Below are 12,746 nucleotides of genomic sequence, written 5' to 3' on the forward strand. Positions count from 1 at the left end.
AATGACATCCGCAGGTATTTACTTACCTGCGGCTGTCCAATGCATCCCTATGGGCGCAGATCACGCATGTGGGACAGCCGCACGGATTTACTAAATCAGTCTTACTAGTGGACACAAGGCCTTAGTCTTTCTTCACATCTAAGGTCCAACTTTCAACTTTTGAACAATAACGAAGCACAATTTTAGTGCGGCAAAGTTTTTAACATTAGAACACATCCCTTTTTGAACTTGGCTACAACCTATGTGTCCAATCACAGTAATGGTACCCGTTAGTGACCCTTCCCAATAATGGTGCCCATAAGTGACCCTTCCCAGTAATATCCCTTCTCTATCTAGGCCCGGACCACCATAAAGACTTCTTATAACCACAACTCGCCCCCGCACGCTCTTCCCATCCTGCTGCTGCCCCCAATGAGTTTTGGTGGTGTTTGGTATTGCCCCTGTGTTTCATTCACTGCAATAGACCTGAGCCACAATCCCAGACACAACCCGCGGGCCGGCGCAGCTCTGTTATTGGAGGGAAGCAGCCATGTTTCTCTAAACCTGGCCAATCCCAATAAAGACGCAGCCATGCAGGGCAGATTATCCACAGGGGGTTTTCTACTGATTGTACTAAAAGGTCTGTGACTAATCGTGACTAATCTGTGGCAGAATCCACATGTGTTATATGCGGAATCTATACAGACAGTTAGTGTCCCACCTTGACTTCCCTTTATTGTTGAAGCTCCAAGATGATCCGTATTTATTAACTCTTGTGATGCCAGGTGAGAGGACTTGGGAAGTCGCTGTCTGACCTCTAGATTTAGGCCGCTTTCACATGGGCGAGAAAATCTCATGATTTTCTTGTGATGCGATACGCTACAAATCACATGTATGTGAAGCTCCTGCTTTTCAATGGGTTCTTTCACGTTAGTTATGTTTTGTAGGCTGCTACATTGCGAGAAAACAAAATCATGGCGTGCTCTATACAGGCGCGATTTGCAATGTTTTGTACCCCATGTTTCCCTATGGAGCCTTCTGTTGCATTGCATGAAAACACAGTTTTCGTACGGTGCAATGCGACTTTTACAGTAGGAAATCCTACAGTTTGTCCCTAAAATAAATCCTAGCTGCATTGAAAAAAAAAAAAATCAATACATCCCCTAACAGCCGCTGTCCGCTCCGCTGCATGTCTCCTAGGTCTCTGACACACTTGTTTGTAGCCTTCAACCAGTGCTTCCTGGTCACGAGTTCAAAACACTCGCCTCCAGGAAGCGCTGGCTCTGATAGGCTGAACCATGGTGCTCGAGAACAAATCAGAGCCAGCGCTTCCTGGAGGCGGGGTTTTTGAACCCCTGACCAGGAAGCGTTGGTTGAAGACTACAAACAAGTGTGCCAGGGATCTGCGAGGAGACGTGCGGCAGAGCTGACAGCGGCTGTTGGGTGATGTATTGATTTTTTTTATTTATGGAGCAATGGCTTATTTTCGAGGTAGGACTTCATGAAAATCCCAGCAAAAGAGTTCTACAAAGTTGTGCGACTCTGTAGGGGTACAAAATCGTGATATCTCCGTGAGAAAACGCAGCACTATCACACAGAACACAGCTGCGATATTGCTGCCGCCAGTGTGAAAGAGGCCCTACTGCTTTATACTGACATCACCGGGGTAGCCCCTGATCTGCTGAGGTGTGACATGCTGTGACCCTCAACATGGAGGAACGGCCCTGACAAACTGTTCACCTCCTGATCCAACCAGCATAAAGAGAGAACAGAAGGCCTACAGGTTATTCTCTCCAGTAATTGTATTATTGCAGTGGGTTTGGATGATGTTACATTGTCTCGTCTTCTTCCCATTCAGGATCCTCGGCTGATATCTTCTATATCAGATAATTATCCTGATTGACCCGACAAGGATGGAGAGGAACCGGGACAAGATGGCGGAGAGTATATTCACCCTCACCCTAGAGATACTCTTCCAGCTTACAGGAGAGGTGAGAGATTCTGGGGATGACGTCATGTTCCATCATTCTTATCTCTGTCAGTCTCTGGTCACATCTACGGCAGAGGATTTACTGCAGATTAGGTCATAAATGCTGGAAAATAATAGAGCCGGCTGGGCAGTTTTGCTGGTAAAACAACAGATACCCAACAAATCTATTATAAGGCAATGGGGTTCTTGGGTGCTGCTGATGTCGGCCATATAACAGATCCGACACTCTGCCAATGTTGTTGTTCTGTTTCGATGAGTAGAACAAATAAATTAATGACACAGATGGGAACAGAACCTTAGTAACACATGGATATAACTGGAGACATGAAGGACTCTGGGAATGTCTGTAGGGATATTTATGGATGTATCTCCCCATAAACAGGATTACACGGTAGTGAAGAAGACTTCTAGTGATGGCTGTCAGGCCCCGGTGTCTGATGGATGGGGAAGACCCCTGAGCCCAATCACAGGGCCTCCACCTCGGCCCCTGATACTGGGAGAGATCAATGAGCAGAAGATCCTAGAACTCACCAACAAGATGATTGAGCTGCTGACTGGAGAGGTGACGCTGCTGGGAATGCTGGGACATTATACAGTAACGCTATGGCGGTATAACGTGTCTGGGTGATGACGGTATCATTGTGTTGTCAGGTTCCTATAAGGTGTCAGGACTTCACTGTCTATTTCTCCATGGAGGAGTGGGAGTATTTAGAAGGACACAAGGATCTGTACAAGGACGTCATGATGGAGGACCACCAGCCCCCCCTATCACCAGGTAATAGATAGGACTAAATCCACACGGCCTTTATTATTTGTATGTAGAGAATGAATTCAGTGGCTGTCTGTGTTTTCTGCAGGTAGATCCAGTAAGAGAACAGCAGCGGAGAGATGTCCCCGGCCTCTTCTTCCACAGGATGATCAGGTAGATGGAGAGAAGGTCTCATGAAATCTTCCCTCTGGTCTGTAGGACGGCTGGGAAGGTCTTGTGTTCAGTCTTATTATATGACTGATACTTGTGTAATGAGAAAGCTGGAGATGGCAGGATTACAGCCGACCGCAGACATTAGATCTCCGCATCTTATCACTATTTTCTGGTTCTGGAGACTTCTGATTGGAATAAAGAAGCAACAGGTTGGAGTTATACAGGAGACCTGCAGCTATTTGGCCCAGATCACTACTGCTGTCATGTAATTCCGGCTCCTCATACTAATTAATGACCTTTTCTGGCCATATAAAACCTCCCACACGACTTCTCCAACTGTGTGATGACTTTTACAATATTTATTTCACAGCTGGTGAAACTGGAGGAAGATCCGATCCCTATTGATGCTACAGAGACACATGTGAGGGGGAATCAGCCATGTAAGGAGGAGATCCCTACAGATGACCCCCCAGGTGAGACTACATGTAGAGAAGAGTCTGTGTTGTCGGGGTTTTTAGCTGTATATTCCCTTATTCAGCCATAGTACATATGGAGTCGGCCCCTCATGGAGGGTTACTGACAGTTTGGTCATTAGTCTGCCGGAAGTCGTTGTGTGCAGCTCTGCCGGTGCTCCTCCTGTTGTCCTCGCACAAAGGGTCATATGCTGATCCTAATCCTGTGGCTAACAGATCACTATGTTCCTGCACTCTGCAACGGGTACAGATCAGTCATCATTATAGTTTACTATTAATCCTGGAATACATGGTGATAATTATATTCTTTCCTCTAGTATTTTAGTCCGGCCGCAGGCGCCGTGTAAGAAGTCATCTCCATGCTGCATTCAGCTTCTCCTCACATCGCGTCTGCTCCCGGCTGAGACCCAATGTACTATAAAGAAAGGAGCAGTATTGTACAAAGTACTCCAGGTCTTTCCTTTTTGCAATTTTTCTGGTTGTAGGTTACGTCCGCCCTGGGCAACATCATTTATTAGTCACTCCATCCTCCATTAGTGCCTTTGCACATGTGCAATTACCATCAGGGCGCGTCCACACTTTGTATTATGTACGTGAAATGGAATGAATAGAACCCATTGATTTGAATTGGTTTATTCACATGAGCCTTTTTTATATGTATTGCTGTCTGTGAAAATTCTGCGTATCCAGCCATGTGACTGAGCCCTTATAATGTTTCCTCTTCTTTTTTGCTGAGAAACCAGAGTTACTGCTCATGCTCAGTAGGGACTTTCCACATCTTGGTACAAATAACAGTCAGCTGGGTTAGTGAATGGCTACAAACATATGTGTGCCTACTAATAATGGTGGTGCCCGGCTTCTAGAAGCGTCTTTATTCCCCGGTCAGCAGCACATGAACAGCAGACTGTAGTTGGGGTGCAGTACAGGGCAGTTTGAAGCAGGGGGCATTGGCGGCTCTAATTCACGGCTCGTACGGCTCCTGCGCTCTGTAACCTTACAAGCTGCATGAGCCGCGGATAAGAGCAGCAGCTGAGAGCGCCTGCTGGAGGTAGGAAATTACCATCACCGCAAGAGGAAATCAGCGCAGAACACGTCCTACGATACGGAAGTACTCCATTTCAATAGAGATGCAAAATGCAGAAGAGTTCATGGTCTAAAATGAGTGGTACTTAAGGATGGTTGTCAGATTAGGTGCTCCACAAATTATTGTGTCTACTGTTAATGGGAAATAATTTTAATAATTAAATTTTTCTGAATATTTAATATAGTAATGTCATAAAACATAATTGTAACATTCAAAAATATTAAAATCCGTTTTATTGATGGCAGATGACACCAGGAGCTCAGAGGGACATCTGGTATCAATGGATTGTAGAGCGGAAGAACATGATATCCTACAAGATACATATGAAGAGCCTGCCACTATTCCTGATATATCCTCAGCCCTTCACAGCAAAGATCTGTCATCTGATCCTTCTAAACAGGTTCCATCTTCTGATTCATCACAGACTAGTAAGCAACATGGAATTTATGGAAGAGAGGTTGAACATGAAGGAGTTGACACAGAGAAGAAGCCATATTCCTGTCCAGAATGTGGGAAGTCATTTGCAAAAAAATCACATGTCATTAAACATCACAGAACTCACACAGGGGAGAAACCATTTTCATGTTCAGAATGTGCGAAATGTTTTGTCCACAAATCAGATCTTGTTGTACATCAGAGAATTCACGTGGGGGAGAAACCATTTTCATGTCTAGAATGTGGGAAATCTTTTACTCAAAAAGCATATCTTGTTGAACATCAGAAAATTCACATGGGGGAAAAAACGTACGCATGTTCAGAATGTGGAAGAGCTTTTTATAGAAAAACAGCTCTTGTTAGACATCAGAGAATTCACACAGGTGAGAAGCCATTTTCGTGTGCAGATTGTGGGAAATGTTTTAACTCCAAAGAAAATCTTTTTACACATCAGCGAACGCATGCAGGAGAGAAACCATTTTCATGTCCTGAATGTGGGAAATGCTTTACCCAGAAACATAATCTTGTAAAACATCAGAGAACTCACACAGGGGAGAGGCCATTTCCATGTCCAGAATGTGGGAGATGTTTTGCTCAAAAGTCAAACCTAGTTGAACATCAGAGAACTCACATGGTGGAAAAGCTGTATTCATGTTCAGAATGTGGGAGAGGTTTTAATAGAAAAACATTACTTCTTAGACATCAGAGAATTTACACAGGGGAGAGCCCATTTTCATGTTCTGAGAGCAGGAAAGGCTTTAATTCTAAATCCTATCTTGTTGGACATCAGAAAATTCACACAAGTGAGAAACCATAGTAATACGTTGTATTTGAAAAATGTTTAACCCAAAAAAATCACATTTTCTTAAATCGTCAGGGAAGAAACCATTTTCTTTTTTTTCTTTTTTTTAATTTTCCTATTCTTTTTCGAATTATTTTTATTTGAATTTTCAGAGCATAAATGTAAGCATCACAATACTGTATACATCGTTACAACTGTAAATCGTATAAGAAAAGTTGACCGGACCTTATGCCAAATCACATCGAGGAAGGTTAGGCTAAATCAATCGGTGTACAGAGTCACATGGAATCATATTACGTGTTGCCTCTACATTTATGTTGGATTATATTTTGTTATTAGGACTTAGCAAATATAAAACAAAATTTGAATCCTCCTATAACAATATCAAACTGATGCCATAAATTGGCCCCATGGATTTCACATGAAATTAAAACTATTCAGTCTATTGTTGGATTTCGCATGTATTTTTTCATATATGTAGTGGTCAGCTAGTTTCTAGTAAATCTTTGATACAAGGGGTAGGGCATGATTTCCATTTTTTAGCTATTATAAGATTCGCTGTCAACAAGAAATGACATCCACCTTCGTTATAGTCTAGGAATAAGGTCACTCTCCAACAACAAGAGTGCTGACTGTGAGTTAATTTATTATGTAAATGGCCATTATTTTTTGAATGTACCCAAATTCATCTTTCCAGAGTGTTTTGAACATGTGGGCATTCCCAGAAAATGTGGTAAAGAGTGCTTTCCTGGCTACAGTTTCTCCAGCACTCTCTGCTTACTGTAGGGAATCCTCTTGCTAGTTTGGTGGGAGTATAATATCATCTCCTTAGAACTTTGTATTGAGTCTGTAGAAGGCTAGCAGATAGGGTGGATTTATCAGCCCACTCAAAGGATTTCAGCCACTGAGATTGAGAAAACTTTCTTTTCAAGTCTGATTCCCAGTTCATCAAATGAACTCTCTTTGAGTCTCCCATATCCCTTGATAGAACCTTATTAAATGTCCTTGTCATTGGGTTTTGCGAAGTGCTACATTTGGAGAAGAGGGCCCCGAAGTATCCAGAAAGGGGAAAGCCTCCGTATGAAACTCATGTTAAAAAGATTTTATTTAGTAGTAGGAGTAAAGTTCGCTAGTAGTCAACCCAAACTAATCTTGTCGAATGAGAGCAACCCCCCCCTCTTCCATAATGTCAGATATATATCTAATTCCCAACCACTCCATTCTCCAACACCCAAGTCCTAGATAAAGTATGTGTCTTCAGAGATAGTTCAAGGAATTGTTTCCCTGTAGAGTCTTTAAGTTTGTATACAAATAAATTCCAGACCTGTAGGATTGCGAGCATAGGAGGCGACAGATTTTGAAGGCTCAAGAACGGAGCTATTTTTGGGTGGAGAATGCCAATCATGGAAGCTTTGAGAAAGGAATCCAATGACCTATTTTTATTGAGATATTTTTACATAAGGCCCCAAGTTACCGACTGGGAGTCAACCAATCAATAGGTAATTTGATTTAATGTAGTAGTCTGATAGTACGAGTATACATTTGGTAATTCCAGTCCACCTGGTTTACGGTGTTGGAACAGAATCTGGGCTGCTATTCTAGGCCTCTTATTGTTCCAAATAAAGCACATTAGTTGTTTTTGGAACTTTGATATAATTGAATGTGGGATTGGGTATGTTAAGGTACCGAAAAAGTATAAATTTTTTGGTAATAACATTCTATACAAAACAATCCTCCCAAACCAAGAGTGTTCCATTACCCCATACACTCTAGCTCTCTTTAAACAATCAGAAGCAAAGGACCTAAGGTTTACAGACAGTATATTCGATAATGGGTAACATAGCTTTATACCTAAACTAGTTAATATACCCGGCTTCACCCGAGTTAATTTAGTACAGCTGTTTACCTTTTGTTCACACGGAAAATTTTCATGAAGTCATGGTTACTTCAGAGGAACCAAGGAATAAAATATTTATACACATAGATGACCGTAGATTATCTTCAGACTGCATGTACTGAACAGCCGCTGTATTATGTTAAAGGAGAGGAGTAGGGGAGCGAAAGGAGAGAAATCTTCTGCTGCCGCCCCGCCCCCCTGCTGACCGCTCTGTGAGCGAACCAGCGATAGTAGCTCAGGAGCAAGGACACACAGGGACGAGTGTTAGGCATCATTTGCCTGACATTCATCCCGTGTAAACCCATCATAAAGTGTATGGGCGTGTGATCAGACCAAGTAGTTGAACCTATATCAGAAGACTGGATTATTGGTAGAGTCCATCTGTCAACCAGGAAAAGGTCTATATGAGAAAAAGTTTTGTGATTTGAAGAATGGTATGTATATTCTTTAGATTAAAAATCAAGATATCTAAAACGGTCATGTAAGCTTTCTTTATGGAGCCAAGGGTGTACTGTGGGTGAGGTTCTAAGACTAGCCATGGAGTCAATTGACTTGTCAGGAATGATGTTAAAATCTCCACGTATTATCAATTTTCCTTTCTGAATTGTCCTGATTTTTTTTTTGTAATTTTGACATAATACAGGTGTGAAGACCCAGGCTCTGTTGCTCCATTTTGTCTCCTTTCTGCCTACAGAACTGTGAACTTTAGCCTAATTCTCTTCTCCAGCTGGGATGAGGATTCCTCTGGGTGCGCAGCCATTCTTTGGTATCTCAGCAATTCTCACGAAATATAGCTTGTTCAGTTATCTCATGAGAAATGTAGACCATTTTCAGAAATTTCTAGTCTTCTGTTTATGTTACAAGTTTTTGTGGAAATGTTCTATTAGTTTCACATGAGAATGAAAAATTGCTTACGTGAATTAATAGTTTCACATGAGACCTTATGTACAACGTTGGCACAAAGCCATGTAGGCTCCTCCTTCTTCCTGATAAAAGCTCTATGTTTGCAATAATAAACTTAGAATTCTTTGAATAAAGCTACATGTCTGAGTCATTGACTTCTCCTGGACTGAAATAACATACTAATTTGGAACTCGGCAACATATCATCGGGGTCCCTGGAATATCCCTAACACAGGTATAGGAATAGCTTGATATCTTGGTGGTGGCAATTTGGCGACATAGATTTCAAACATAGCATTTAAAACAAACATTCAATACCGGAAAACTGACCTCTTATGCATCGCCCTTGTAGCTGGACATATTTGGTAGTCATGTCTGCAGAACTGAGAAATAAAAAACAAGAACCAAGCAGTTAGCAGAGCCGGTATTAACACCTGTATACTATTGGAGGGGAGAGGGAAAAGTTCACCTGAGAATTTTCAGCCTCCTTAATTAGCTGCATTGAAAGAGCACCAGCAGCTAAGCGGCATCTGCACCGCATACAGATGTTAGGTTGCCTTATTTCAAGTAGACGGGACATGAGATCAGAATCTCAGGGGTGTTTTTTGGTTGAGGCAGGACCGCGGCTTGATTTTCTTTCCCCCAGGATCGGGATTCCCCCTTTTTTTTAAAAAATTTTTTTCCCCCTTCTGCCGATGTCGCAATAATGTGAAGATCATTGTCCTTGTGGATAAGCAGTTTTGTGTCGGGTACATTGGCTGATCTTAGTGTTATAGTGACAGGAAAGAAAGCCCATCTGTTTTGGATCCTAGTCAGGGGAGTAACTATAGAGGATTCAGGGGATGCGGTTGCACTCGGGCCCCAGGAGCCTTAGGGGGCCCATAAGGCCTCTCTTCTTCATATAGGGAGCCCAGTACTATGAGTAAAGCATTATAGTTGGTGGCCCCGTTACAGGTTTTGCATTGGGGCCCAGAAGCTTCAAGTTATGCCTCTGATCCTAGTTGAAGCTAAATCCGTGTATAAATGGATGGATGAATAGGGACTATTCAGGGACTATATAAAAAAAGTGAACGCTTGTGACCGCTTATGACAGAAATATCGGTCTATGCGCCCTATCAATTATGCATTCCTGCTCAGTGCTGTTTGGAAGTAGCGCCATCATACATTTAGATATATAGTCCTTTAGATCAGACTTGGCAAAATTTTCAGGAATCGCTGATAAATTAATAGTATTCCTCCTACTTCTATCTTCCAGGTCCGCCATTTTGTTTTTTTTTATAGAAGATACCTCTTCTTCTAAAGCATAGTGAACATCAATTACTTTCAACAAGATCAGTACGCTCTCCTAGCTCCTGCAGGGAATTACTAAATGATGAAGAAATATATCACTTTGTAGCGATCCCCTCAGTGCTAGAATCATATTTTTATTAAAGTCATCTATGGCTGGTAAGCTTAGACATAGGGACATTTGAAATGAAGTCATCATCTTCAGGCATAGTGCTCTTTTGTGAGGAGTAAGATGATGAGAGCCTAGGTTTTTGCTTTTCTGGACCTTTTGAAGGGGATAGGGAGAAGAGGGGGTGAGAAAACGATCTCAAACTATAGAGATGGCAAGTTACATATTATCATCAGCTAAGAGGCTACAGCTTACACGATCCCATCATCAAAGGTTCCCCTGACTTCTAGGGGTTCGACAGATACTACATCCTCAATCTCTCAGAAGCTTCCATACTATTAGAGCTTCCTGTTCTTCCAAGGCTTCCAATTTGACTTGAAAATGTGACCTTTCAAAATATTAACGACCACCTGTCTGTGAGTGATGAGTGACTATGTGAGTTACATGTGAGGATATCACCATCATGTGATCAGTCACTGGGCCTCTGAGCTCCGCTCCTGATCACACGACGGTGATGTCATCACATGTCCTTCCCTGTGCACTGAAAGAGGGATTACAGGCAGGCTACATCCCCCACAAACCCCCACGGCCTCAGTTGCTATGGATACAGCTTTACTCAGTCTGGCAGTTTGTAGCTGGTTGTGAGACAGCTGGACCCCTGTGTGGAGACTTCAATAAATGACACCTCACAAATGTCCACATACATACTGACCAACAACATTGCAGCAGAGTCCATCACCAATATCTTCACATCTCCTGAACGTGATATCATGTCCTCTCAAGTGCTAATGCTGCCAACAACAGTCCAGCCTTCATCTCATCGTCAGCCGTTGTCCAGTAGTTGAATCAAACCTCACTGTAGCACAAATATGTCACCACCGAAGGTTCAACTCTGCCATGAAGCTAATGCAAACATGTCACCACAGAGGGCTCAATGCAGGCGTGAAGCTAAAGCAGCTTACATGATACAGATACAAGCCACAATGTCACCTCAGTGAACAACTAAAGAATGCAAATCTTGTACAGCTGATATGCGAAAGCAACGAGCCAACATGTCTCCTCAGCGAGCAGCTAAAGTTCATAAAACAAATGCAGTGCATGGAAATATTTTGACCAAATAAAATTCCTTTCACTATATTATATTAGTAAGTGGCGCCACCAGAAACCCTGGTACTAGGAGTAAAGTGATCAGATTTTCCCAGGGTCAAAGCGCGACATAGGGGTGGGGTCAGGGGCAGGCTTATCACAATGTTTGATTTTACCTCCATCATTATAAAAAGTACAGGGAGCAAATAGGTTAAAAAAAAAAAGACATGCAAATTCCGCAGCACGCAGTCAAAATCTGTACCATTGTTGCAGAATTTGACTGGAAATCAGCCTTGTATCCACAGCTGACTTCATGCTTTGCGGCACTCCCCCTCACCTTCTCCATAGGCTTCCCGCTGTCAGCGCCCCCTGGCTTCTGGTTCCCAGAGGCCTGTCATGGCCTCACCTGACCAGGCTGCAGGGAACTGGAAGATGGGGTGCGCTGACAGCGGGAAGCATTTCGAAGGAGCTGAGGGGGGAGCATTGCATAGTATGAACTCAGCTGCGGATACGTGGCTTTGCCTGACTTCAATTGAAGCAGTCTGTGCGGAATCCGCAGAAAATAGAGCATGCTGCAATTTTTTCCCCACAAAATCAGGAAAAATTACATCTGCAAGTATTTAATTACCTGCGGAAGCCCATTGATTGTCACAAAAGCACACGCCCCTCCCCCAATGGTGTGACTGCAGTTTTTAAAAATTTATTCTACTCCTATAGTGAAAGTTATATTTTTTGCTGTGACTATGTGTAAGAAGCTGTTCTTATTGATTGATTGTACGACCAAATAAAATGCATTTGAACTATAAAAATTTATTCTAATAAATTAGAAGGCCAACAAAAAAAATATTTTGGAATGTTTCCTTAACTTCATGAGTCAAATCTTACTAATTTTGGGGTGAAAAAAACGAAACAAAAAAATTGTAACTCCTCTATTTATCCATCGTCACTGTATGAAGGTTTTTTGCGGGACGAGTTGTATATTTCAATGGTGCTATTTAAAATACCATATAATGTACTGAAAAACTTTTTAAAAAGCGGAGTAAAATGAAAAAAAAAACAAACGTCATTCCGCCATCTTTCAGTGCGTCTTGTTTCTACGGCGCACAAACGGCAACAATAACGACATGATAACTTTATTCTATGGGTCGGTACGATTACTGTGATACAAAACTTGTATAGTTTTTTTTTACTATACTACTCTTTTTTTTTTTCAAAGACATTTAATTTTTTTCAATTATTTTCTGCCGTCATGTTGTGCGCACGATAACTTTTTTATTTTTCCATCGACGTAGTTGAGCAAGGGCTCATTTTTTGCGGGATGTCCTGTAGTTTCTGATAGTACCAATTTGGAATACATATGACTTTTTGATTGCTTTTTATTGCGTTTTTTCTGGGAGACAGGGTAACTAAAAAAATGCATTTCTGGGTTCTTTATTTTTTTTTTTTCGGACGACGTTCACCGTACGGGAAAAATAATGCGTTACTTTGATAGATCGGACTTTTACAGACGCGGCGATACCAAATACATGTTTTTATTTTATGATTTAGATATTTTAATAATAGATATGGCAAAAGGGGGGTGATTTAAACTTTTATAACTTTTTCTTTTTTTTTACAATTAAAAAAACTTTATTGATTTTTTTAAACTTTACTTTACTTTGAAGTCCCCCTGGGGAACTACAACCAGCAATGCTTTGATCGCTCTTGCAGTATGACGTAATGCTATAGCATTACGACATACTGCATCCTGACAGGTAGTCTATCAAGCCACCCCACGGAA

At 41.9% G+C, this 12,746-nt stretch overlaps 2 protein-coding genes across 2 annotated transcripts in view; both read left to right on the forward strand.

Moving 5' to 3' along the window:
- LOC136624366 (oocyte zinc finger protein XlCOF22-like) overlaps positions 1-12,746 on the forward strand; it is a 48,479-nt gene that overhangs the window by 5,160 nt on the left and 30,573 nt on the right. The window contains exons 2-6 of the mRNA XM_066598331.1: positions 1,838-1,970; positions 2,352-2,531; positions 2,621-2,744; positions 2,827-2,891; positions 3,262-3,364. Coding sequence (XP_066454428.1) covers positions 1,893-1,970; positions 2,352-2,531; positions 2,621-2,744; positions 2,827-2,891; positions 3,262-3,364 — 550 coding nt within the window. The 5' untranslated portion in view covers positions 1,838-1,892. The remainder of the gene's footprint in view (positions 1-1,837; positions 1,971-2,351; positions 2,532-2,620; positions 2,745-2,826; positions 2,892-3,261; positions 3,365-12,746) is intronic.
- Positions 4,699-6,023, forward strand: LOC136624447 (zinc finger protein 300-like). Its single transcript, XM_066598426.1, has one exon. It carries the CDS (start codon positions 4,729-4,731, stop codon positions 5,698-5,700), a length of 972 nt encoding a protein of 323 aa, XP_066454523.1. The 5' UTR covers positions 4,699-4,728; the 3' UTR covers positions 5,701-6,023.

Source organism: Eleutherodactylus coqui, chromosome 4, assembly GCF_035609145.1.
Source record: "Eleutherodactylus coqui strain aEleCoq1 chromosome 4, aEleCoq1.hap1, whole genome shotgun sequence".
Lineage (NCBI taxonomy): Eukaryota > Metazoa > Chordata > Amphibia > Anura > Eleutherodactylidae > Eleutherodactylus > Eleutherodactylus coqui.

Bases quoted from the DNA above. Each gene is read 5' to 3' on its own strand.
- LOC136624447 (XM_066598426.1), top strand. From the start codon at position 4,729: ATGGATTGTAGAGCGGAAGAACATGATATCCTACAAGATACATATGAA.